The sequence below is a fragment of the Eretmochelys imbricata genome, chromosome 3 (genome assembly GCF_965152235.1).
Source record: "Eretmochelys imbricata isolate rEreImb1 chromosome 3, rEreImb1.hap1, whole genome shotgun sequence".
Taxonomy (NCBI): Eukaryota; Metazoa; Chordata; order Testudines; family Cheloniidae; genus Eretmochelys; species Eretmochelys imbricata.
The window spans coordinates 91,852,070-91,879,426 of NC_135574.1; the positions used below are offsets into that span (position 1 = coordinate 91,852,070).

Sequence of the window (27,357 nt, forward strand, 5' to 3'; positions counted from 1 at the left end):
ATGACTACAATTATATATAGTATGTGAGTAAAAGGAGTAGAAAAAGCTTGTATGCGTCTGAAGACAATAAATGCAAAATAATCTATAAAGCTTTTTACTGTTTTATGGTCCAAAATATTGTCAGGGAGGGAAAGAGCTGGGGGTGGGGGGAGGGCATTTATTGAAGTCTAATCTGAAGTTATATATACTCCTACCTGTCTGAGGCCACTGTTAGAAACAGTTCCATGATTTCCCCCTACTAGAGACCCCGAAGATTTCAGGAGAAACAGATGAAGATTCTAGTAGATTTGGTGCTTTCTGGTATTATAAGGAGCAATTAGACCAAATGAGAGCCAGTGTTTTACTCTACTTCCCTTGATTCTGGGCAATGGTGGATGTAGTTGAGGTATCTAGAGGAATGACTTTCTTCACAAGTAGTGCAAAGATATACTTGGGTAAGAAATTTAGCACTGCAATGAGACAGGAAGCTTTGGTGTGCCAAAGCATCTTCTGGGCCTGATTTAGGACACTTTCAAGCAACAGAATCAAAGACTCGTGCCTGATTTCAGTTAGAGGCCATACCTTTCTATAATATTATAGTCTTTAGTTATGCATGATATAGTATATGAAATTAGCAGCCAGTTTACAATACATAAGGCCCAAATCCTACACACAGCTTTAAAAGGGGCACCATTTGGTAATTTTTTTTTTCTTCTCTTCCCCATCCATACCTGAAAGATTTTAAAAACAAAGTAGATAGCTACTATTGAAATGAGCGGTGGATATTTTCAGAGGACCTTCTAATGCTTCCTTCTACCAAGTAACTTCATAGGCTCATTTTGGTTTATTTTCTTGATGGACAAGACCAATACCAAATAGATGGCCTCCAGAAGGAACCACATGACAATGTGGTAACGCATTATCTGCTCCATGATTTCTTCAGTGCTTTCATAGGTCTCTGAAATTTTTCCCAGTATTAGAGACCCACGCACTATTTTTGGTACCAGCTTCATTTTCTCATCCTGTTTATCACAGGCTACATTGACTAAAATGGCTACATTTCACACAGATTCATTGGTCTCCAGAGCTTTAATTTTTATGGTGGCCATTTTAAGTGGGATATGTTCAATTTTTTTTCTTTTTTATTAGTCTCACGAGTAGTTTGCACCAGCCACTCAGATCTAAATCTTGCACTATTATATCCACAAGCATAATTAGCAAAGTGATCTGTCCATCATTGTCAAACTTCAAACAACAATATAGCTGTTATTCTTCCTTGACACATAAAAGTAAAGGTTAAGTATAACACCTCACTTGTTCCACAGTGAAGAATGTCTAGCATGACCTTTGCTAATGCTATAACCACAGATAAGAAAAATTTCAAAGTACAGTACATCTTTAATAATTTTCCTGCATGTCTGTCTGATGTCATGAAGGATTACAACCCCTACTTAGACATCTTGTTCTTATGATTTTATGGCTATTTCTTATTAAACTACTGGTCTCCGGTTTTCAGATGACAGATTATACTATCTGAGTACTGGAACAACTTATACTGGATGCAAAATGACAACAGTGGATAAATTGCATTATAGCCCCTTATCAGAATTTACTGAAAAGGGATCCATCCTGAATCAATTAGTAAAGGTGAAATTTCACTTCTGTTTTATGTACATCAGAAAAACGGGGATTTAAAATTAGACCCAGGTAACATTTTAAACTATTTCGTTTAACTATTTTAGTCAAATCAAATATTAAACCTTTCAAACAGCAATTAACTGAAACGAGAAAAAAAAACAGTGTTTTCATAAATTTATCAGAAGGGTAGCCATGTTAGTCTGTGTCCACAAAAACAATGAGGAGTCTGGTGGCACCTTAAAGACTAACAGATTTATTTGGGCATAAGCTTTTGTGGGTAGAACACCCACTTCTTCAGATCTGAAGGTTTCTTACCCACAAGGTTTACGCCCAAATAAATCTGTTAGTCTTTAAGGTGCCACTGTTCTCATAAATTTAGAGACTACAATAACGTTTCCCACACTTTCGAAAGCAGCAGACCTCCCTTCAGGAAAAGGGAACAAATCATGCCCCTCTGGAAACCTTGTGCATTTCTAGGCCTATCCAAAAAATAATAGTCTTCATAATGACACATCCTCTTTTCTTACATGCTTTGATAAGCAGTGAAATAGTTAACTGTTGACATTTAAATTATTATTTGACATCTGAATTAGCACCCTCTGAAATGAATAAGCTCATACTTCAGCTACTGTTCCTGGCTCCTTGCAAACTCAGCATATGCCTTCACAGCAGAGTTAACCTACGTGATCAGTACCCAGCTGTGAGCACCCTGGTTAGTCTAGACTGGACATGAGCAACCCTACAGCTAAGTCATATCTGTGTTACTGTGTCCTCACTGGTTCTTCATTCACCTACATGTGTCTCTGGGGGCATATTCCATCCTTCTTTGTGCTGAGAAACTAGGATTCTTTCACAGTTAGTATTGTCAATTGCAGAAGAATTTGTCTGTTCTTCAGGAATAGCAATGGAAGACTATCAGCATTTGAGTGATTTTTGTCTGTGTCCTCACTGGAAAGTGGGTGGATTCCAGTTTAGACTTAAATGCACCTCCAAACCCAGATAGAGGTTTTTGTATGTGGATGCGGTTGAGCTAAAAACCTAAGAGTCTGGGCTGACTCTGCAATGAAGACATACCCTCAGATACTGTTGCACTGCTGACACTTGGATAGTTTCCAATTTCTCTTTTCACTCACATATGTTGGCAAGTGGCATGTGTGTGCATTTGGTGCAAGCAGTCATGGCCCTCAAAGACCACGCAGGAGCTCTTGAGGCCAGAGTGGCTGAACTGGAGGAGCTAAGGAAGAAAGACTTTCTGGGACAAAGTGGAGAAGTCCGACCCCCTACTCTGACAGCCTCTGTGCTGTTGAGGAGGAAAAAATTCTAATTGGAGAACATCAAAGTGGAGTGGAAGGAAATGATCCCATAGTTGAGACCCTCCTTCCAGATGATGTCATAGTATCCTCTCACACTGAGGACACCCCTCTGGATGAGGGGACCCCAGTTATTAGGAAGATTGGTAATAGTAATGGGAGATCATAGGAAATATAAATAACTGTTTGTAATCACCTGGAGACCCTCATGGAGGTAAACTGCCTGCTAGGTGCAAAGGTTGCTGATCTCTTGAGACATGGAGTCCAAATTTAGGTTGCTAGATATGAGATTAAAGCCTAGGACCTCCATGGTAGCATTCTCCAAAATGCTTCCAGTTCCATGCATGTGTCCAATTAGACAGACAGAACTGCAGGATCTCAACATGCAGATGAAACTATGACATAGTGAGGAAGTTTTTAGGATTATTAGGAATTGAGGAATATTTTTGGGAAAGGAGGAGCCTATACAGGAAGTATGGGCTCCACCTAAACCAAAACAGAACCAGATAGCTGACATGTAAAATTAAGAAGGCTATAGAGGAGTTTTTTTAAACTAAGGGGGGTCGGGGAAGCTGACAAGTGCAGAGGAGCACACTTTTTGGGACAGAGACATCCCTTAGGGGAGGATCTTTTAATGGGGATTCTCTATATCCTATTAAAAAGAATAGGATAGAAACTGATAAAGTACAGGTAGTAGCTGAAGAGAAACAGAAAGATTACATCACATGAAGGCAGACCACTATATATTGATACATTTTATAACTGCTTATATACAAATGCTAGAAGTCTAAATACTAAGATGGGTGAACTTGCGTGCCTGGTATTAAACGAGGATACGGATATAGTAGGCATCACAGAAACCTGATGGTATGATGATATTGGGACAAAATATATGTGAATGACAGAATAGGTTGTTCTGGTGGGGGAGTGACACTATAAATGAAAGCATGCATATAGAGTCAAATTCAGTAAAAATCTTAAATGAATCAAACTGTACCATGGAATTTCTATAGATAGAAATTCCATGCTTGAGTATAATAGGAATATACTACCAACCACCTGACTAGGTGGATGAAAGTTATTATGAAATGCTCAGGGAGATGAGAAGCTATAAAAATAGAAAACTCAGTAATAGTGAGGGATTTCAACTGTCCCCGTATTGACTAGGTACATGTCAGCTCAGGATGGGATGCACAAATAAAATTTCTAGACACTATTAATGACTGCTTCTGGAGCAGCTAGTTCTGGAACTCACAAGGAGAGAGGCATTTTTTGATTTAGTCTTAAGTGGCACACAAGAGGTGAATATAGCTGAACCACTCAGTAATAACAATAGCGTAACTAAATTTAACATAACATTTAAAATATACCAAAGCAGCTCCACAGTAGCATTTAACTTCAAAAAGGGTAACCACACAAATATGAGGACACTAGTTAAAAACAGAAATTAAAAGGAACAGTGACAAGAGTGAAATGCCACCCAACTGCATGGAAACTATTACAAAACACCATAATTGAGGCTCAAATTACATGTATACTCAAAATTAAACAACACAGTAAGAGGATCAAAAAAATGCAATGGCTAAACAAAGTAAAAAGAGGAAGTTAGAGACAAAAAGAAAATTTAAATATTGGAAGTCAAATCCTACTGAAGAAAATAGAAAGCAGCATAAACTCTGGCAAGTCAAGTATAATTATAAAGGCCAATAAAGAATTTGAAGAGCAACTAGCGAAAGACAAAAACTAAACAGCAAAAAATACTTGAAGTATATCAGAAGCAGGAAGCCTGTCAAACACTCAGTGAGGCCACTGGATGATGGAGGTGCCAAAGGAGCAGTCTAGAAAGACAAGGCTGTTGCAGAGAAGCTAAATGAAGCCTTTGATCAATCTTCACTACAGGAGGATGGGAGGGAGATTCCCACACCTGAGCCATTTTTAGGTAACAAATCTGAGTAACTGTCCCAGATTAAGGCATCAATAGACGAAGTTTTGGAACAAACCGATAACCTGAAAAGTACTAACTCACCATGACCAGATGGTATTCATGCAAAAGTCCTGATGGAACCGAAGTATGCAACTGTAGAACTACTAGCTGTGGTATATCACCGATCACTTAAGTCAGCCTCTGTACCAGGTAACAGGAAGATACATAACGTAACACCAATTTTTTTAAAAGGCTCCAGATGCCATCTGGCAATTACAGGCCAGTAAGCTTAACTTTCAGGCAAATTGGTTAAAGCTATAGTAAAGAAGAAAATCATCACACAAACAGATTAACATTATTTATTGGCAAAGAGTCAACATGACTTTTGTGAAGGGAAATCATGCCTCACCAATCTATTAGAATTCTTTGAGAGGGTCAAACAAACGTGGACAAAGGTGATCCAGTGCAGATAGTGTCAAAGGTTTTCTGAAAGTCCGAGTATAAGGTCCTTCACCAAAGGCTCTTAAGCAAAATAAGCAGTCATGGAATAAGAGGGAAGGTCCTCGCGTGGATCGGTAATTGGTTAAAAGACAGGAAAAAGGGTAGGAATAAATGGTCAGTTTTCAGAAGGGAGAGAAGTAAACAGTGGTGTCCCCCAAGGGTCTCTACTGGGACCTGTGCTATTAGACATATTCATAAATGATCTGGAAAAAGGGATAAACAGTGAGATGGCAAAATTTGCAGACACAAAATTACTCAAGATAGTGAAGTCCAAAGCAGGCTATGAACAGTTGCGAAGAGTTTTCACAGTAGTGGGTGACTGGACGACACCAAAATAGCAGATGAAATTCAATGCTGATAAATGCAAAGTAATGCACATTGGAAAACAATCTCAGCTATACCCACAAAATGATGGGGTCTAAATTAGTTGTTACCACTCAAGGAAGATCTTGGAGTCATTGTAGACAGTTCTCTGAAAAAATCTCCTCAAATGTGCAGTGGCAGCCAAAAAAGCTAACAGAATGTTAGGAACCATTAAGAAAGGGATTGAGAAGACAGAATATATAATGCCACTATATAAATCCATGGTACGCCCACACCTTGAATACCACATACAGTTCTGGTTTCCCCATTTCAAAAAACAGATATTAGAAATGGAAAAGGTACAGAGCAGGGCAACAAAAATTATTAGGGGTATGGAACAGCTTCCTGATGAGGAGAGATTCAAAAACTGGGACAGTGGTCTCTTTTCCAAGGTGAACAAAGGGAAGATATGATAGGTGTCTATAAAACCATAAATGGGGTGTAGAAAGTGAATAGGGAAGTGTTATTTACCTCTTCACATAACAGAAGGAAATACATCTTCACACAACGCGCAGTCAACCTGTGGAACTCGTTGCCATGGGGTGTTGTGAAGGCCAGAAGTATAACAGAGTTCAAAGAAGAATTAGATAAGTTCACGGAGGAGAAGTTTATCAATGGCTATTTACCAAGATCATCAGAGATGCAACCCCATGCTCTGGGTGTCCCTAAGTTTCTTACTCCCAGATGCTGGGACTGGACACCAGGAGATGGATCACTCAATTGCCCTGGCCACTGTCAGAAAAAAGGGTACTGGGCTAGCCAGACCATTGGTCTGACCCATTATGGACATTCTTATGTTCTCACCCCCCTTCCCACCACCCCATTCCTCCCCTCTCACACACACACACACACACACACTCACTCATGATCTTTGAATCCTGAGGGGAGTAAAACCTGAACTTCTGGAAATGTTGCACTAGAATACTTAATTCTTGAGGATTTGCTAAATGCTGCACTTAGGCTGTTTTAGGAGGGTCATCCAAAGATAATACAATTTTTCATCTCTTCTCCCATTTCAAGCAAAATATAAATGTCCTATTTTTACATACCATACACATGCACATAGCTTCACATATTTTTGTATCTTTCTAATAAATCAAAGCTATGCATCATCTTGCGGGCATCAGGAAATTAGTTCACTTTTACTATTTCTAGAATAATGAAGGCTAACAATAGTTTCTATATTCTAATGAGCAATTTTCAGGTTTTTTCCTGTTGTACAAGGTTTAAGCCAACATTAATCTGTACATAAGGAAGCAGTGTTCTCCACTCAACCTCCCTTTTAGCTGCTGCTCTTCTATTCAGTTCTGCACCATTTCTAAATTTAAAAGATATTTCTAAAATGCATTACGTTAGTCTTCTGTCCACATTCTTCTTCCAATACAGCTGTAACTTTTTCAAGCTAATTTCAGGCTGAAGAAATGTTTAACACTAATTTATAGGTATATCTCTTGCAACATTTATGGGTACAACTATAGGCCATCTCACAGAAGACAAAACCAGTTAAAGATTTTCTCCATTTCAAGTCAATTAACAGGTCACTCACTCCTCGCCAGAAGATACTTGTGAAAGTTCCACTTTTGCACTTCCATGGAAGTGGTAGCTACATCCCTGGTCTAGCATTTAATTTTTATTTTATGTTTTTACCATGTGAAGTGACAAAGTGATCTGAATCAGAGTAGTGTAATACGGTGCAATTACCTACAAATCGGTATAGCGCCGATATGCTTCATTATCTTCATTCAGAGGAGCAAGATGACATAACTTGTGACAAGGCAATGCAGCTGTCACCTGAGTCTGTTAACTTCTATACAAAACATGCTATGCAAAAAACATCAGTATCACAACAGGTGGGAAGAGCATGTGTGTCACCACTGTAATCTCCTCAACTGATTTACTGTCCTAACATACATGTCACTAAGTACAAAAGCACAAACTACTCACCAAATAAATTGCTTGAATGTCCTTGCTTAGATATGGGTTTCAGTTCATTTAATCCCCAAGCGTAACGCTTATAATTATCCCAGGAATGTTTCATCATCTGGAGGGAAATGAAAGCAGGATTATAATGTTGATTTAACAAGAAAACATAACAGTAAATACTGAGAATATACTGTATTTTCAAGAAGTGTTGAATTTATTTAAGCATTGAATTATGGTTGTATGTATTAGAAGTGTAAGATATTTCATCAAACAACAATTTAACAGCACTGTGTTACTGATGCGATACTATGGTTACACTAGAGGTTCCATTTCAATTAAATCCTCAAATTTACAATAGAGACCAATTAATTCTCATCAAGATGAAATTTGATATATACACAGTATATTAATTCAGTTAAGAATTTTCCTTGGGTAAATGGCTGGAACCAAGACAAGTAAATATTACTTTGAAGACAGTCTGACATGCATTCTCCTGGAGCAGGAGAGAGCAATTTTTAAGAGATCAAAATTTGGAAAGATTAAGAGTAGTTTTCAATATCTGGCAAAGAGATTGTGGCTTGGATACAAACCAGCTGGTTCAAGATCCGTACAAGTAACATCAGCTGAAGAGGGCTAGGCAAAATATGTGGGGGGAAAATTGACATCGCTACCATAGCTGCTCGCTGCTTCATTTGAGAAGATATGTTGGTATTTTAAAATTACTATAATTTGCAACAGTGAATGGAGAGAGGCAGTGTCATACTAAATACTTTGCTGCTTCTGGATGTCATTTAGCAGCAGTAGCCAATGCTTTCTTCCTATGATTGAACATTCACACTAATGCAAATATATACCCATATCAATAGGTATGTTGGTCTCTGAAAGTACTAAACTCATTTTGAGGAATTCCATTACCTCAAGGGAAGATTATTAAGGCCTGATCTACACCAGCAAATTAGAGCCATTTAACTACACTAGTCCGGGGCGCAAAAATAAATAAATAAATAAATAAAATAAATAAAAATCCATGTCTGAGTGGTGTACTTAAACCAGCCTCAGTCCAGGTATAGACAGCATTAGAGCGATAGAAGAATTTTTCTGTCGACCTAGCTATTGCCTCTTGGAGAAGGGGATGACCTACACCAACAGGATAAGTCCTCCTGTCAGCAAAGGTAGCATCTACACTGGTTCAGCTGTAGCATTTTAAGTGGACACAACCTCTAAAACACATGATGTCACCTGAACAGAATATTTCTTCAAGTGTGTTGTTTTCTCAGAGCCACAGAACCTATATATATGAACACTAAACCACACCTAGCCAGACCATGATGCTTCTCTGGAATGGACTGGAGCAGAGGTTTGTAAAACGTGGGATGTGCCCCCCCCAGATGGAGAGCACATGACAAGGCTGTCAAACAGACACTAGTGCCTGATGGGGCCACACTGAAGGACTGGTGTCAGGAGCGGGTTTTGTCTGGCAGAAGCGGATGGGGCTATGAGAGCGCGTCTCAACTGCTGGAACAAGGCTCCTTGCCAGTCTTGCTACCTCACTGCTGCAGCAGCCACCAACCAGCAGTTGACCTTCTCTGCTGGGGAGACCAAACAGAAACTCTGCAAACAGAGAGCAGAAGTCTGGACCCCGGGAGTACTGACCCCCTTGCCGGACAGTGCTGCCTCCTAATCCCAGACCTTCAGAATGGCTCCATCTACACAAGTCTGCTGGACTGGTGAGGACCCATCACCACTCTCTAGTTAGGCTGGGTCCCTATGCCCACCCTGCTTATCTGAATACCCGTCTTCCAGCAAGTTGGATTCAGTCCTGGAAGGAAACTCCTGCGCAAATGAGGAGGCGGAGGAGGAGGAGGAGGAGGGAGGCCTATGTCAACAGGACAGAGCTTGATAAAGGGATGGCAACAAGGTTGCTCCTCAACACACACAGTGCCCTCTTCTGAGGTGGTGGGGGGCAACAGCTCCGACAAAGCTAAGGGAAAAGAAAATGAGTACTTGTGGCACCTTAGAGACTAACAAATTTATCTGAGCATAAGCTTTCGTGAGCTATAGCTCACTTAATCGGTGAAGTCCGATGAAGTGAGCTGTAGCTCACAAAAGCTTATGCTCAAATAAATATGTTAGTCTCTAAGGTGCCACAGGTACTCATTTTCTTTTTGCGAATACAGACTAACACAGCTGCTACTCTGAAACCTACAAAGCTAAATGTTTCACAGTTAGCAAGCCATTAAGATGGATGTCTATTTATACCTCTCAAATAACCTTTTCATAACAAATACTCCTGTGAAATATTAAGTCAAGTGGCAGCAAGTTATTTTTATCCGCCCCCCCCAGCTGCTCTGCATATATGTAAACCAGAAAGTATGTTAACCAATAATTTTTTTCACAATCTAGTTTTAGACCAGGGGTCGGCAACCTATGGCACGCATGCCAAAGATGGCACGCGAGCTGATTTTTAATGGCACGCTGCTGCCTGCCGGGTCCCAGCCACCGGCCCCGCTCAGCCCACTGCCGAACCCAGGCCAGGACCCTGGAAGGCAGCAGCGTGCCATTAAAAATCCTGCCTGACCCGGCCGGCTCTTCTTTGCTCCCTCGGCCAGGTTGAAGAAGCTTGATTCTGTCGGCTGCTGCTGCAAAGCAGGCAAGCACCCTCCTCCCCTGCCTATTACCCCAGCATTCGGGGTTCCTGCCCCTCCTCCTCTTCCTCCCTGCCGCCAATCAGCTGATGGCCCTTGTACGGGAGGAGGAAAAGCAGAGCCGTAGCACGCTCGCTACTCTGAGGAGGAAGCGGGGGCGGGAGTGGGGGGTGGAGTCAGGGTATATCCCCTCCAGGCCCCTGCTGTGAGCCGCTCTGGACAGGGGGCTGTGAGCACCCCCGCACCTCCCCCCCCCCCCACACACCCCCCCAGCCCTCCGCCCTGACCCCCGCACCCACCCCCCCAGCCCTCCGCCCTGACCCCCGCACCTCCCCCCCCACACACACCCCGACGACCCCAGCCCACACCCCCGAGCCCCGCATCTCCCCCCCCCACACACACACACCCAGCCCTCCGCCCTGACCCCCGCATCTCCCCCCCCCACACACACACACCCCCAGCCCTCCGCCCTGACCCCCGCACCTCCCCCCCACACACCCCCAGCCCTCCGCCCTGACCCCCGCACCTCCCTCCCCACATCCTGCACCCCAACCCCCAGCCTGCTCCTTTACCTCCAGCCCTGTGCTCAGTGCACTTCCATCCTCAGCTCAGTGCAGAGAGAGAGGAAGAGACTGGGCTAGAATCAGGGAGAAGGTAGGTACCCACTCTGTGTGGGCAGGGCCGGGATCCCAAACTGGCAGCAGGCTGAGCGGGGACAGCAGCCGGAACCCTGGCTGGCAGGAGCCGGCAGACTGAACCCCAGACCAACACCGGGCTGAGTGGCAGCGGGCTGAGCCCCGGGTCCCGGCCCGGCCGCAGACCCCGCTCAGCCTGCTGCCGGCCTAGGTGAACGGAACCCCAGGCTGGCAGCGGGCTGAGCGGGCCGGCAGCATAAGATCAGCATTTTAATTTAATTTTAAATGAAGCTTCTTAAACATTTTGAAAACCTTGTTTACTTACATACGACAATAGTTTAGTTATATAATATATAGACTCATAGAAAGAGACCTTCTAAAAAAGTTAATGTATTACTGGCACGCGAAACCTTAAATTAAAGTGAATAAATGAAGACTCGGCACACCACTTCTGAAAGGTTGCCGACCCCTGTTTTAAACAAAGAAAAATCTCCCTGTAAAGTATGTTTCACGAGGCTTCAGCCAGCATCAGTTACAATCTTGTGGAATCATTATAGAGCATTCACTAAGAAGTTAACATAATTCAGAACTTTTAAACTGACACTAGTCTCCAGTATCTCTCGAATCTCAAACTCCAGCTTCATTTGAAGCATATATTTCTTGTAATGCCAACAGCAAAATGAACTGGACACAAATCACATTTGTGATCTAACATTCCATTTTACAATCAACTTCACCACTCTCAACTCACAGAATACATTCTTTAACATGGGAGTGAAAGTACCATTACATGTATACCTACATTCAAATAACCTCAAATGTTTGACTAACAATATGGAATTCAGAGTCAATGTTGCTAATCTGTCTACTGCCTAATGACCCTTTATTGTAGATGGTGTCCGGTGACATATAGGCTACAAATGGAACAAAGGAGTTAAAAACTGAAGGGAGCATGTTATATACTGATCGGTGTCTTGACCGTCCATCAAGTCTACACTTATATCCAATAATGAGCAAAGGCAATAAAACCTTCTTCAGATGGTGCTTGTTAACTGTTGAAATTTCTATTTACGGGAGTACACTAGCAATGCTGGACAAGTTAACAGCCTCAAAATTCTGTCACTCACTAAGGGTATATCTACACATACTGTGGATCAGTGCTGCAACAAAGACCCGCTAAAGCAACCTCAGATCACTCTCGTCGACTCTGGTACTCCACCGGAACGAGAAGCATAAGGTAAGTCAACTCTCCCATCGACCCAGCACAGTGCATACGCTGCAATAAGTCAACCTAAGCTACATCGACTCCAGCTATATTATTCACATAGCGTGAGTTGTATAACATAGGTTGACTTAACCCCGTAGTGTAGATCTTCCCTAAATGTTTGCAACTCCCACCGGCTTCAATCAAAGTTGTATGCCTGCATCCAAGAGAAATATTTGATCTTTATTCTTGGGGATTTTCTGACTAAAACAGTTTGTAGCAGGCTGAACCAAGGTAAAGTTGCACTGCAGCAGTGGAGGCCTGTCTACATTAAGGGTTTGCATAGGAGTCAATTTGCTTAGCATAGACAGGGCCTTACTTACTGTCTCATTTTATTTCATTTTTAAAGCCAAACCATCCACACTGGTATAAATATGAAGAAGAGGAGAATGGATATTTGCTTCCTGTCTTTTCTTGGCTTTTCATTGAGTTATTATTCCATCCTCCCCTAGAATCCAGCAAGCTTCTAGAAGAAACACTCCTGCAGGGCTACACCACCTGCAGCTACAGAGCAAGAGGACGTGGTGGTGGGAATCAACTTCAGAGGAGCAGGTGGGAGAGCAGCATAATTCCTGGACACCAAAAGTTAGTTTATTCGGGTTTCCTTACCCTAGCCCTGAGGTCTGCACTGGGGTATATCCATTCTCCTTCCTCCCCTTCTGTAGCATGTAAAATTGCTCTAAGAGTAAAGTGTGGCTACAGAAGGGTGAAGGGAGAATAAATATACCCAGTGCAGACACCAGTATATTTTGTTACTTAAAATAATTGTTTTTCTGTAATCTATATCTTCAATATATATCCCAATATTATAATTATACCCTTGGGATGGGAAAACATAATCCTCACTTCAATACCCAGTTATGGATCTTAATCAGCACTACATTCTTGTACTCTCTAATACACCTGTGGTCAGATCATGACAAATATTTGTTTTGACCAAAACTTGGCAACTCAATTCCACAAAAATGGGCAAGATTCCCCCCTACCCCATTTTGCAATGTGTTCAGTCAATGTCAAAAGCAGAAATGTGCTTTATTTAGATAATACTTTCTACCCTCTCCACACATTTTCATAAACTTAACAAGGTATAACTGAAATCACCCAAATATTAGACTGAAAGCTGGCTAAAGAAGAAATAGAGAGTTACTTTGTAAAGTTTAAACACCAACACAACCATAAAATAATGAGACAGTATAATTAACATGATTTAATAGGAATCCTAGTTGTCTACTTCATTTAAACAGAGCAGCCCTGACCCCTGAATATCAGATTCTTAACTGCTGATCAAGAAGGATGCTCACTTTCTGCATCTGGGCTCAGCACCTTCCTTTTCAAAACAGCAAAGAGTATTTATATGATATAAAATATTATCTAACAGAGGAATTTGACCCACTGGTGTTGAAATAATTGAAAAATGGCTAGGTCTGTTAGCCAGACCATTGAATCCATCATATTTTGTACAAGACAGTGTATCTTCTACCTAGCGACAGCAGAAAAGAGTAGTAGCAATTATTTTTCTTCTCAGAAACAAATTCTGCCCTGAAAGGTTTCCCAGAATACTTCACAACAGTTTTCTGGAAGGCGAGGATACTTTTATTATGCTCCACAGAGACTTCTGCATATTGCTTGTATTTTACAAGAATCACAATTTGACTGTACTAAGCACTTATCCTAATTATTTCATCTGATGTTCAGATGAGTTTTGTCATTATGTCATGACAGCTTAGAGAAAAGTCTTTTATTTGGTTTCACGGAGACACTTTCCTAATGAAGCAGAAGAGAATCAGAATACTTATCTTTCTGGTTACTAAATATTGCAAGGATACAGGCTGGGTTGTGTTAATGAAAGACCCTAGAATACCCACCAGTGGGTTAGCTCATACAAGCAGACATGGCTTTTGTGGTCTTCTGTAGAGCCATTCAGCAAGTAGAGAAAAGCACATATGTTACAGACGTAGAATAGGTGAAGTGCGCCAAATAGTCAAGTCCCTGGCCCAGAGTTACAGTTAAATGGAATTAGTCGATACAATACAATACAGTGCAGTATAGTCTTTATAGCTGGAATGCTTAATTTAACAGTTGAGCCTTCCTTTTAATCAATAAATGTGGAAACACCAGAATATGAACTGGAAGATTGTATTAGGATTAGCATTAGGAGTTATATTATCATGCCTTAACAATGCCTTAACTTATCATGCCTTATGTTAAAATCAATCAGTGATAAACATGAATTTTTAGTTTTCAGTGTTGTTGCAGCCATGTTGGTCCCAAGATATAAGAGAGACAAGGTGGAGGAGGTAATATCTTTTATTGGACCAACTTCTGTTGGTGAGAGAGACAAGCTTTTGAGCTAGGAAGAGCTCTTCAGGTCTTCATGAGTTTTTAGTAGTCAGATACACTCAACTCTGCACAATGATTGTATGTGACAAAGACCAGCTTAGAAAACTACGTAAAAAGTTACCATTTAATATCATTAAAGACACATTCGTCAGTTTAATCAAGTCAAAGAATAAGCATATTTGGCAAAAAATGAAGAGATCAAACTGCCTCGAAGTGAATTCAAAACTGAACTAGCCAAACAGATATTTTAACAGGACTTAATTTTTTGTATTTAATAAGCAATTTTTTATATTTAATAAGCTCCTTTCACAAGTGTTTAATATTTATTGGTATTGAGAAAATTTGAGTGCAGTTCTGCAGCAGCAAGTAGGATGTTCATCTGCTGAAGTTAACCTTAAATTATTGCTAATAGAATGCTTAGCTAGTGGCAGAGCCAACTAACTTTTCAAACTTAAAAATGAAAGACCTCAATGTTCCTTATCTGTCTGATATGATACATATTATAGTGGGTAAGTTTTTAACCTGCAAGTTAATGTCATTAATAGGTTAATTGGGCTATTCTAAAAATCATGTCAACAATAAAAGGACAACATCTTAAGAAAAGAACTACAATGCTCAATGTGGCTACTTATTTGCATCTGTATACTTGCTCTGTTTTCTTCTTCTGTATCCCCTTGTGTGTCTTCAGGTAAAAGTCACATGCTGGTTGAGTGCACAAGCTGAGATACTGCTCTCTAGAAATATCTGAGCTCAGGCATGCAAGGTGCATTCACACCAAGGAAGGGGATTCATACAGGCAATACTCAAAAGACAAGGTAACATTTATTTCTACCACAGAAACTTTGATGCTATCAAATTACTTTTCAAGAAGTAGAAAACTCCCTGAGGTGACCATAGGATTGACTACTATTGTCAAGTCCCACTAATGCTTGAAGAGAACAAGAAGCTATTCCTTTATACAGGCTGTAACTAATTTTTTTCCCCCAGATTGGGCTATCATACAGTAATACTTTCAGCATTCTGACTAGATATGTGTGTCTGCATTACTAGATTTATATATCTGTTTCATAATAGTCTCTTTTTATACAAAATCATCAACTTCCGGGCACCTAGAATTCTGCACGGGGAGAAAAGCTGGAATCTCCTACAAAGACAACTCACATTTGCTGCTTTACATAGCCATGCTGATCTCTCTGATAACAGAAATAGCAGATTATCTTTATGTAGAAGGAACAAAAAAAAAGTTAAGAAACTGAAAAAGTAGTATTGTACCATTACAGCAAAATTCTGAATAGTTATAATTATACTAAAAACTATTTTAAATGTAACTTAAGTGCAAAAACACTTGAGAATTGGGCAACCATAAATCTGGTACTTGTAGAGGAATTTCAATTCTGCCCCCTTGTGTACCTATCCTGTAAAGTGAATAAAGTGTGCAGGAATCTCGTAAAGAAAATGATAATATGTCATGTAATTAATAACTGTATCAGTATGGGGGTCAAATTAAGAATGCACAGGCCACCCTAAATTTGCCACTTCCTAAGTTTTGACTGCTTGGCTTTGCAACCTTGGCATTCTTTTAACAGATTGAGTATGAAATTTCCTGAGTTTATGGATTTGTTTTTAAAAAACTCAAAGCAAAATCAAGTTAAGTATGTGCAGCGAACAACCTACTCAAGCCTTCTGAATCAACAAGGTTTGAACCTCAAACCTGCAGTATTACAGCAGAGACTGCTACTAGAGCTACAGGTCTAGCAATGTGCTCAAAGTGCAAGGAGTGCTGGGTCCAGGGTGCAATCAGCCCCCTCATCCTCCCTCCAGCAGCTTCACCTAGCTCCCTACTGCTCAGGCAGCAGGTGTTGGTGGTTCTGCCACAGACGTAAGCCTGGCCTCTGAATGAATCCATGCTGCCATTTCCTAAAAAAGGCAAGCAAAAGAAAGGAAATAGCCATTTTTAAACATACTTTTCCTCAGTAAAATCTGAATGGAATTTCACAGAACAAGAAAAGTCACTTCTTTAGCCTCAGGCCATGAACTGTACTGAACATCAAAGACCTGTAGCAAATAACGGAGCTGAGAGATTCTCAAAGAAAGGTTGCAGAAATCCTTTATAATGGACAGTGTTAGGCAACTTAAATATAGGGTAACTACGAGCTTCTCCTATAGTAAGTAACAGAACAAATGGATAGGGGTTCAAAACCACTAACAGCCAAGCTTACTCATTTTCTTGTTGTATATGCAAAACTTACAGAACGTTTTCCTATGTTTTCCCATATCACTTTAAAATTTCAATTTGTTTTGCTTATTGTCAGCTAGCTATGACTATTAAACTTTTAGTCAAGTTTATTTCCAATTAGTTTTCTACAGACACTTTTTAGTTTAACTTTACCTCAATACAAGTTTTTTGTTTTTTTTTTTTTCTTAATGCAACATAGTATATAAAGCAGCATCCCTTATAAATAGTTTGTCAGACCTCTGGCGTTCTTCATTGTGTACTAGATTTCAGAAGCCTCCAGGAGACCCAGGTAACACTATGCAGCTAGAACTTGCATATTTATGTACATGAAGTAGACAACTGTGCCCCCTATAGTTTCTTAATATTGTTTTTGTTGTACAGAGAATAAGAGACAAAATACCGTAGATTAATAGACTCGTTTTAGTTAGCACTACATGCTAGACAGACAAAAATCAGTCTCAAATTTGTATTTTTAATTAGCCAAGAAGTCTTGTTTATTGGAGCTTAATAATTTAAAATTCTTGTGCACTTTTTTCCCCCTCAAATCATTGTGGTATCATTTTCCATTAATATCAGTGATACTCAGACTGAGGCATAGGAGTCGCAAGTGGTTCTTTAATGTGTCTCCTGTGGCTCTTTGCAGCACATGATATTAAAACACTGATTATTAAACAACTTAAGTTATTAATCAGTCACGATGCGTTTGCTATGTTAACCAATTGTAGTTGATAAAATACTTGCTCATTCTGCTGTGCATACACACACACTCCTAAATATTTCCTGTTATACTGTTTAAATATTAATATATGGTACTATAGTAAATTAAACAATGAATTCACAATACTGTGGCTCTTTTGGGAAATGCTGATTTGAGCTAAATTGGCTCCTGAACCACTGAGGTCTGAGTATCACTGCATTAGTGTTACAAAGTAGTAGCTCTACTTCCAACATACATTAAACAAAAAAATTACCTTAAGTCTGACCACTTTAGCAGATGATAGTCATATACGAAGTCTTGGATTTGGCAAGGTTTCTGGGACTGACATTAAGAATGGAATTTTACTAAACATTTTCTGGCTAAACAATCCTCTGTTACAAACTTTAATATTTCATTTACAAGATGCTCTCCATCCCCCACTTTTAGTTTACATTTCTTAAGGCCACAAGGGACCTCTGTGATCATTTAGTCTGACCCTGCGTAACAGGCCATAAGGCTTCCCTAATTTATTCCTTTTTGAACTACAGCACACCTTTTAGAAAAGCATTCAATCCTGATTTTACAAAGTTTCCAATGATGGGCAATCCACCATAACCTTAGTAAGTTGTCCAATGGTTAATTACCAATACTTAAAATGTGCGCCTTATTTCCTAATCTAAATTTGTCTAACTTCAACTTCTAGCCATTGTGTCTTGTTATATATTTGTCTACTAGATTGAAGAACACTTATCAAATTTCTGTTCCCCATGTAAGTACTTCTGGGCTGTGATCAAGCCACCCCTTAACCTTCTCTTTGATAAGATAAATAGATATAGCTCCTTGACTCCCTCACTGTAAGGGATGATTTCCAATCCTTTAATCATTCATATGGCTCGTCTCTGAACCATCTCCAATCAACATCATTGTCCACAATTCAAGTAAGATCACAATCCAGATTGCTAGAAATCATATGGGCTGGTTTAAATCAGGGTGCCGAACCTTACCCATTAGAGAGCCAATACACTGTGATTTCTCCTAAATGATTAGGCTTTGTACTGTTATCAGTATCAACTCAAAGCAGCAGTGTTTTGAACCTCCCTCCAAAGCTTTACAGAGGAAATCGAAGCATCCTCCCTAACTATCCTCTGAAGAAGCTTAAAACCCCCTGAATATGGAACTGGTTTACCCAAAATTGGATCCAAACTTATCACTGCCTCACTTCCTACAGTATTCAAAGGCAATATGCAATTTTATCTAATGTCGATTGTCAGAAAAATAAAGGGAAGGGTAACCATCTTTCTGTATACAGTGCTATAAAATCCCTCCTGGCCAAAACCCTTTCACCTGTAAAGGGATAAGAAGCTAAGGTAACCGAGCTGGCACCTGACCTAACATGACCAATGAGAGGACAAGGTACTTTCAAATCTGGAGGGGGACGGACGGACAAAGGGTTGATCTGTCTGTGTTTGATGCTTTTGCTGGGAACAGATCAGGAATGTAGCCTTACAACTCCTTTTAAAGTAATCTAGCTAGAAATGCGTTAGATTTCCTTTTCTTTAATGGCTGGTAAAATAAGCTGCGCTGGATGGAATGTATATTCCTGTTGTGTCTTTTTGTAACTTAAGGTTTTGCCTAGAGGGATTCTCTGTATTTTGAATCTGATTACCCTGTAAGGTATTTACCATCCTGATTTTACAGAGGTGATTCTTTTACCTTTTCTTTAATTAAAATTCTTCTTTTAAGAACCTGATTGATTTTTCATTGTTCTTAAGATTCAAGGGTTTGGGTTTGTGTTCACCTGTACAAATTGGTGAGGATTTTTATCAAGCCTTCCCCAGGAAAGGGGGTGTAGGGTTTGGGGGGATATTTTGGGGAAAGACGTCTCCAGGTGGGCTCTTTCCCTGTTCTTTGTTTAACATGCTTGGTGGTGGCAGCATAGGGTTCCAGGACAAGGCAAGGTTTGTACCTTGGGGAAGTTTTTAACCTAAGCTGGTAAGAATAAGCTTGGGGGTCTTTCATGCAGATCCCCACATCTGTACCCTAGAGTTCAGAGTGGGGAAGGAACCTTGACATTGACTTAAAAAAAAGCAAATGCAGTTTTCAATTCTACCTATCAGATCAACTCGGATTCCATTACAAGAATATAGGAAAGGGAGAGCTCACCCTTAGCCAATTCCATATCCTGGTCAAACTGGTATGAAGACAGCATTAGAAAGTGTTTAACACAACTAATAGGCTTCTCTACACTGGCAATTTCCAGCGCTGCAACGTTCTTGCTCAGGGGGGTGAAAAAACACCCCCCTGAGTGCAGCAGGTTTCAGCGCTGTAAAGTGCCAGTCCAGACAGTGCACCAGCGCTGGTTTCTTTAGCGCGCTGGGAGAGCTCTCTCCCAGCACTCTGCTGCGGCCACACAAGGCATGCTGAAGCGCTGCTGTGGTAGTTGCCAGTGTAGACTAGCCCATATTCCCCACCACTCAAGCATTCAGAATTCTTATTCTAATCCTAATCCTTTTTTCCAAATATTGCTATTACAGATAATCCTATACTACACATTATGTTTATACAAAAAAGCTTGAAAACTGCATAATCCAAATCTGTTCTATTCACTTTAAAATTATGCCTTATCCCGAGGTTTAAAAGACGGCACTTAAAACTAAATCTTTCACTGATTCACATTTCCCTAATCTAATCTCAGCAAAATTCATAAGAAAACCTAATCATTCCCTCCCCCATTGGACGCAAAGTAAAATGTGCTACTGTAGTTACTACTACAGCAGTTAGCTAATATCCATGAGTTAGGCTGCATTTAGTCATGGGTATTTTTAATTAAGTCATGGACAGGCCACGGGCAATAAACAAAAATTCACAGCCCCATGACCTCTCCATGACTTGTACAATAAATATCCCTCACTAAATCTTAGCTGGGGAGTCTGGGGGAGCCAGGGCCAGCGGCAGCAGCTGCCTGGGGCCACCAAGCAGCAGCTGCTCCGACCGCCCCTGGGGTTGCATCCCATTGCCCCCAGGCCCACTGCTCAGGTGGTCTCCAGGGCCAGCCACACCAGCCGCTACTCAGGTGGTCCCGGGCCAGCTGCCCAATCAGTGGCCAAGGCAGCTCCAGCAGCAATCGGTGTTGCTGGCTACAGGGCTGCCCGAGTGGCTGGCTGTGGCTGGCCCTTGGCCAGCTGCTTGGGCGGCCCTGGGGGTCAGCCACACTTGCCACTGCAGAAGTCACGGAAACTGTGACCTCCATGACCTCTGTGACAGACACAGAACCCTATCCATGGAGTAGTATGAGTATCTATGGAGATATAACAACTAAGAAAGAAAACTAGTCTTTTTAAAACCATTTTGGACTGTTAGCTACATTTGCTAGTAAGTGGGTTTTGTTTCATTGTTTCATAAATTCCAAACATTGCCTTCAACAAAAATGCAAAGTTTATGTCAAGATATCCAGTCAAGATGACACAAGTTAGCAGAATACAGGTTTAGAAAAATTTATACATAAGATTCAAAGCATCAGTTAATTAAAATAAAGTATATATTGGAATAGAATACTCCCACATTTTAATTTTAAATTTAAAAATTAACAGTGATAATCAACAGAATGTTGTTTGAGCCTCACATGTTTTACATTAAGTAGGATAATGCTTTAACATCTTAAAGGGAGTGTCTCCATTTTCATTTATTTCATAGGAGTTTAAGTTTATATATAGACATAACTTGTCAGAGTTCCCATTGGTAAAAACAGTATTTTGTCATAGATACAAACATATCCCCAGTCATCAAGGATCTTAATATACAGAAGCTCTGATCTGTCAGTGTGGTGACTATTGCAAATTGTGAGCTGAACAGATTAATAGCATAATTTCCTAATGGCATCATACTGAGTAAAAAGTATGTACACACTGGCTAGTTTGCATAATACCCAGACAAAATGTCAATGTTTCTAAATCAGTCAGATGATGTCAAACATGTTCTGAAGTATGTTCATGTTAGTGTTTCAGTAAGTAGCCTCCTGCACAGATTTTAATTCTAGGGAAATAAACCAAAGAGCTTTTTTAAAATACATTTAAATTTTCATTCAAGGTTTCATATAAGGGATAAGGTAATATTTCCCAAAGTAATTTAAGTGCCCAAGTCTAATTGCCTTTCAGTAAGACTTGGGCTTCTAGGGAGTTTTGAAAATTTTACTCATAGCATAACGTACCTGAACAGTGTTGGAAAAGCTTTTAGAACTACTTGAAACCTTGAGAATCCCATAAAGTGCCTAGACAAGCCACACTGGTTTCCAGGAACATCCTTCGCAATCATTCATATAACCTGTCAAGGTTCCTTCCCCACTCTGAACTCTAGGCTACAGATGTGGGGACCTGCATGAAAGACCCCCCTAAGCTTATTCTTACCAGCTTAGGTTAAAAGCTTCCTCAAGGTACACACTTTGCCTTGTCCTTGAACCCTATGTTTAACACGCTTGGTGGTGGCAGCAAAGAATAGGGAAAGAGCTCACTTGGAGACGTCTTCCCGCCAAAATATTCCCCCAAGCCCTACACCCCCTTTCCTGGGGAAGGCTTGATAAAAATCCTCACCAATTTGCATAGGTGAACAAAGACCCAAACCCTTGGATCTTAAGAACAATGAAAAAGCAATCAGGTTCTTAAAAGAAGAATTTTAATTAAAGAAAAGATAAAAGTATCACTTCTGTAAAATCAGGATGGTAAATACCTTACAGGGTAATCAGATTCAAAACACAGAGAATCCCTCTAGGCAAAACCTTAAGTTACAAAAAGACACAAAAACAGGAATATACATTCCATTCAGCACAGCTTATTTACCAGCCATTAAACAAAAGGAAATTAACGCATTTCTAGCTAGATTACTTTAAAAGGAGTTGTACGGCTGCATTCCTGATCTGTTCCCAGCAAAAGCATCACACAGATAGACAGACCCTTTGTTTCCACCCCCCTCCAACTTTCAAAGTATCTTGTCTCCTCATTGGTCATTTTGGTCAGGTGCCAGCGAGGTTATCTTAGCTTCTTAACCCTTTACAGGTGAAAGGGTTTTGACTCTGCCCAGGAAGGATTTTATAGTTCTGTATACAGAAAGGGTTACCCTTCCCTTTATGTTTATGACATAACCCATAATATTGTGAAATATATAACTCAGTACTGGATTTAATGCTCTGTATGAGAGAAGTGACCAGCTTATTGTTTGTGCTTCAGAATTTTAAGTCATTCATATGAGCAGTTTGTAGCCTACATAAAAATCAACATAATAAATTCTAGACATTAAAAGGAAATAAGTACAGCAAAGGAAAACATTGAGGGCTGTTGTTAGGATTAATTCATTATCATAAAGCACTTTAAAATCCTCAAATAGAAGGCATGATAGAAATGCTAAGTAGTATTTCTTAATAGGAGTTATGGTAAATTACCGATAAGGTTCTATTCTGTATAGATTCTTAGACAGCCCTCATCACCCTACTATGAGAGCCTTCCAGTACTGCATTAAATGGTGACACTCGTGTTTGTTCTCTCAACCCTTCCTTGAGGGGAGAAGCATGTCCAATAGCGTGTTTTGTTCTAGGTTTTTGTTTTTTTTTTAAAGACATTGCGTTTTCTTCTAAAGAGAATAGCTAACTATTAATTCTATAACCTGAACGTTTGTTTAAAAAGTAACTAAGGAGAATGGAAATGAATAGTTAAGGGAATGACTAAATGTATTCCATTGCTTGACATTTCATATATACACTTAAAAATGAAGATAACTTTATAAATGCAGAAACAAAAGGACAACCATTCCTTTGACCCATCTACATAATCATAAAACTCAGTTAAATAATGTAAGAATTACTGTAGGGATATCAAGTCACTCAGGATTAATGCCTGAATAGAGTTTTGATATGAAATATACACTTTAACAGTACATTTTAGAAGTAGTAAGTCTTGAATGTTTGCTTCTAATATCTCAATTGAACACCAAAAATTTCCCTGTTACCTTGAGTCAGAGTTATGCGGCCAGATCCTTAGCTATCACTGAAGGTAACAGAGCACAAGTTGCAAGCTGGGAGAGGATGGTGGTACAAAGGTGGCTTAAAATTCACCTTAACACTCCTGACATGAATGCTGCTTAGCACAAGGTCAGCATCTCTGCATCAAGTTAGAGCAGCCCAAGGGCAGCTGTAACTTGTGTGGTGTGGCATGAGTATCCTAGTCATAATCCTTTTTTCAGGGCCCACCATTCTTCCTGCTAAACAAGAAGGAAAGGAGACCAGTATGTGTACTTGGGTGATCCTCTTTAGGCTGAACTAGCTAGTTTTAGAGCCAAATTATACCAATGGGACAGTTCAAAGAGGCCACCCCAGAAAATCTTACCCGGGGTTGTCTGTATCTATAGGGTAAAGAGGTATAAAATGCAAGTTAATAGAATACACATAAAATTTAACTGTTTAAAAAACCTAAGCATTAAAAAAAATGGAAATACATTGTGATATTCTCTTGTAACTTTTAGAAGTCTGAAAATTATTCACTGGTCCTGAAAATATTTACTTTAGTTGGCATGTTAAGATATCATAAGTAATTTTGATTACCACAAAGCTTTCTTTGCCTCCAATTATAGTTTTTAATGAAGGAAACCGTTCTGTAAGAGCAGTAGTTACAGTGGTAGAAAAGGCAATACAGATATGATATTGCAGTATAGCACTCAACGTTTAGTTGGGCACAATCTCATACTAGGTTTAATATGCCCCAATTTTCAGATAAGTATTTCAATTTCCATTTAAATTACACAATATAAACAGCTGTTACCACCAGAGCCATTCGAGTTAGGTTACTGCCTTATTTAAAAGGCGAGACAAAACTTGTCCCAAACGGTCCATCAAGCATTCATCTTATAACTTTGTGACTGTTGCCATGATCTGGATTAAAACAAAATACCTTGAGGTTAAAGTTCTCTCCTCATTCCTCCCCCATCCACTTATCTACTTTTCTTTTCTTCCTTACTTTTAGCAAGAGCTGAAGAGGAGGGTAGGAGAATGGAAAAGCATCAAAATAAGGGCAGAGGAACCAGCTCCATATTCCCAGTACGGTAAAGAAGAGAAGTTGTCGGTTTCCTTTTTCCCTCTGCAGATTTTCCTTCTCAGAAATTTGAGATGCCCATCGCATTGGCTTACAAATATATTAACCCCATGAGCAGAAAGTGAACATCATCCCAGGAGTAATGGTTACATGCAGAAGATGTCCTTAGGGCATTCTACAACTTTCCTTTCCCAAGCAAGTCACTGAAAGGGAGTCCAAAACATTATTAGACTGTTTATTGTAAAAAGGAAGAAAATATTTGAACTGAAGACAAACATGCCTGAAGAGGAAAGTTTAGAGGGCAAGAACTCAGATTGGACATTAATCCTGAATGACAAGCAAAGAACGAAAAATTCAATATCTACATTCAGACACACAAAAATAGTTGCATTTCACTAGAGACTGTACAAAAATAACTGGCATGTTATTTAGATACCAAAAAGAGAATTATCATCGTCTAAAGTAGTCCTTTCCATTTTTTTCCACAACAACTTTACTGATATAGCTAGAAAAAAGTAATTGTAAAAATTCTACTCAGCACCACAGATATATTATCCTCCCTCTCACTCAAATATTCATTAAGGTCCACATATGTACTGTTACAGTTTCCAATAACTTTGAACCATCAAGCAGTACACACAGCTAGCTTATGTAGCTCTGATATGATCATATTTTTGTCATCCGTCTCCCCTTCCTATTGTTCTTCACAAGCATTTGAGGAGTCTTGTTTCAAATTAGATTGCAAGTTATTTGGGAGGAGCATACTTTCCTGTGTATTTGTAAAGTGCCTAACAACAGAGTCCTGTTCATAATAAGTTAGCACCAAAATGCCACAAACTCAATACAAATAATTTAAATAGAACACTACCAAGCAAAATATACCGTTTTGCAGTTCCAAAAAAGGCTAATGTTCTGGGGTATATTAACAGGGGGTTCGTATGTAAGACACGGGAGGTAAGTGTCCCTTTCTACTCAACACTGGTGAGGCCTCTGTTGGAGTCTGTATCCAGTTCTGGGCTCCACACTTTAGGAAAGATGGAGAACTTGGAGAAAGTCCAGAGCAGAGCTCCAAAGTGATAAAAGGTTTAGAAAACCTGACCTATGAGGAAAGATTAAAAACTGGCATGTTTAGTCTTAAGAAGACTGAATGGGGACCTGATAACAGTCGACAAATATGTTAAGGGATGTTGTAAAGAGAACAGTAATCAATCGTTCTCTGAGTCCACTGAAGGTAGGATAACAAGTAATGGGCTTAATCCACAGCAAAGGAGATTTAGTTTAGATATTAGGAAAAACTTTCTAACTCTAAGGATAGTAAAGTACTGGAATAGGCTTCCAAGGAAGTTGTGGAATGTCCTTCACTAGAGGTTTTTAAGAATAGGTTGGACAAACACCTCTCAGGGATAGTCTAGGTCAGGGGTTCTCAACCAGGGGTAAAGTATCCCTGGGGTTACACAGAGGTCTTCCAGGGGGTACATCAATTCATCTAGATATTTGCTTAGTTTTACAAGAGGCTACATAAAAAGCACGAGCAAAGTCAATACACTTACAATTTCATACAGACAATGACTTGTTTATGCTGCTTTATATACTGAATATATACTACTACGACTACATACTATACACTGAAATGCAAGTATAATAGTTATATTCCAACTGATTTATTTTATAATTATATGGTAAAAATGATAAAGGAAGCAATTTTTCAGTAACAGTGTGCTGTGACACTTTTGTATTTTTAGATCTGATTTTGTAAGCAAGTAGCTTTTAAGTGAGGTGAAACTTGGGGTACACAAGACAAATCAGACTCCTGAAAGGGGTATAGTAGTCTGAAAAGGTTGAGAGCCACTGGTCTACTTTACTTGGTCCTGCCTCCACACAGGGGGCTGGACTTGATGACTTTGAGGTCCAGTCCAGCTCTACATTTCTACGATTATTTTGAGCAAGTATTAAGTTTGCAGAGTCAAGCACTCAAGTTATGAAGCCACCAGAATCAAGGTTACCCTTGCAACTGAGTAGCCAACGTTTTCCAAAATGTTGGACATGGGAAGTAACACTTGCCCTATCAGAGGTCTTGATACTGGGTCAGGAGACTGACCATATCAAGTCCTGGACCACTAATTCTCATCTTAATTTTCTTTTCTTTTCACCCCCTAGCCAAATGAAATAATCAAACTATTTGTTCAGTATGGTTAAATACTGATGGTTAAGTCAGGAGAAGCACAGGACCTTTGATACCAGGTTCACAACAACAAATGCTTTCATAAAACTGCCCTTTCAGAATTTAAAAGGAGAGCCTGTTTCTGTTGAAACTGTTTACATAGATCAAATTTATATATGGCAGTTGATCCGTTCAACAAATGAGGCTGTAGTGTTATCACTGTGGTCAGAAAACAACCTCCAGTCGAACAGCATGAAATTGGAGGAACAGAGATGGACTTTCCAAACCGCTGAAAAATACACATTAGACGTTAATCCCAGTTAATCACAATACTTGGGATGAAGCAGATAATGTCAGCTCACCACCACTAGATTCAACAAGCGTCACACATTCCCTCATAAATCTTTCCAAACAGAACATTAACACAGTGCAGCGACTGATTCCTGTTCCCAAACAGCATCAGTTGCAAATATGCATTTTAAGAAAATTGAAAATTCAGCTCTAATATTATGGTTCTCTGCAAGTTTTGGGAAATATTTCATTACTTTTTTACATCACAAAATTCCATTTAGGTACACAGTGCACTGTAGACCCCCTTCTAAGAGATCAGCTGCTCTTCACTGGTATCCTTTCTCCCTCATTTACCTCTGCCTTGATCTCACTTTATG

The 27,357-nt window shown here is 39.8% G+C and overlaps 1 protein-coding gene across 1 annotated transcript in view; it reads right to left on the reverse strand.

The window, feature by feature from the left end:
• Positions 1–27,357, reverse strand: part of MAN1A1 (mannosidase alpha class 1A member 1) — a 212,820-nt gene that overhangs the window by 156,227 nt on the left and 29,236 nt on the right. The window contains exon 2 of the mRNA XM_077813005.1: positions 7,660–7,756. Coding sequence (XP_077669131.1) covers positions 7,660–7,756 — 97 coding nt within the window. The remainder of the gene's footprint in view (positions 1–7,659; positions 7,757–27,357) is intronic.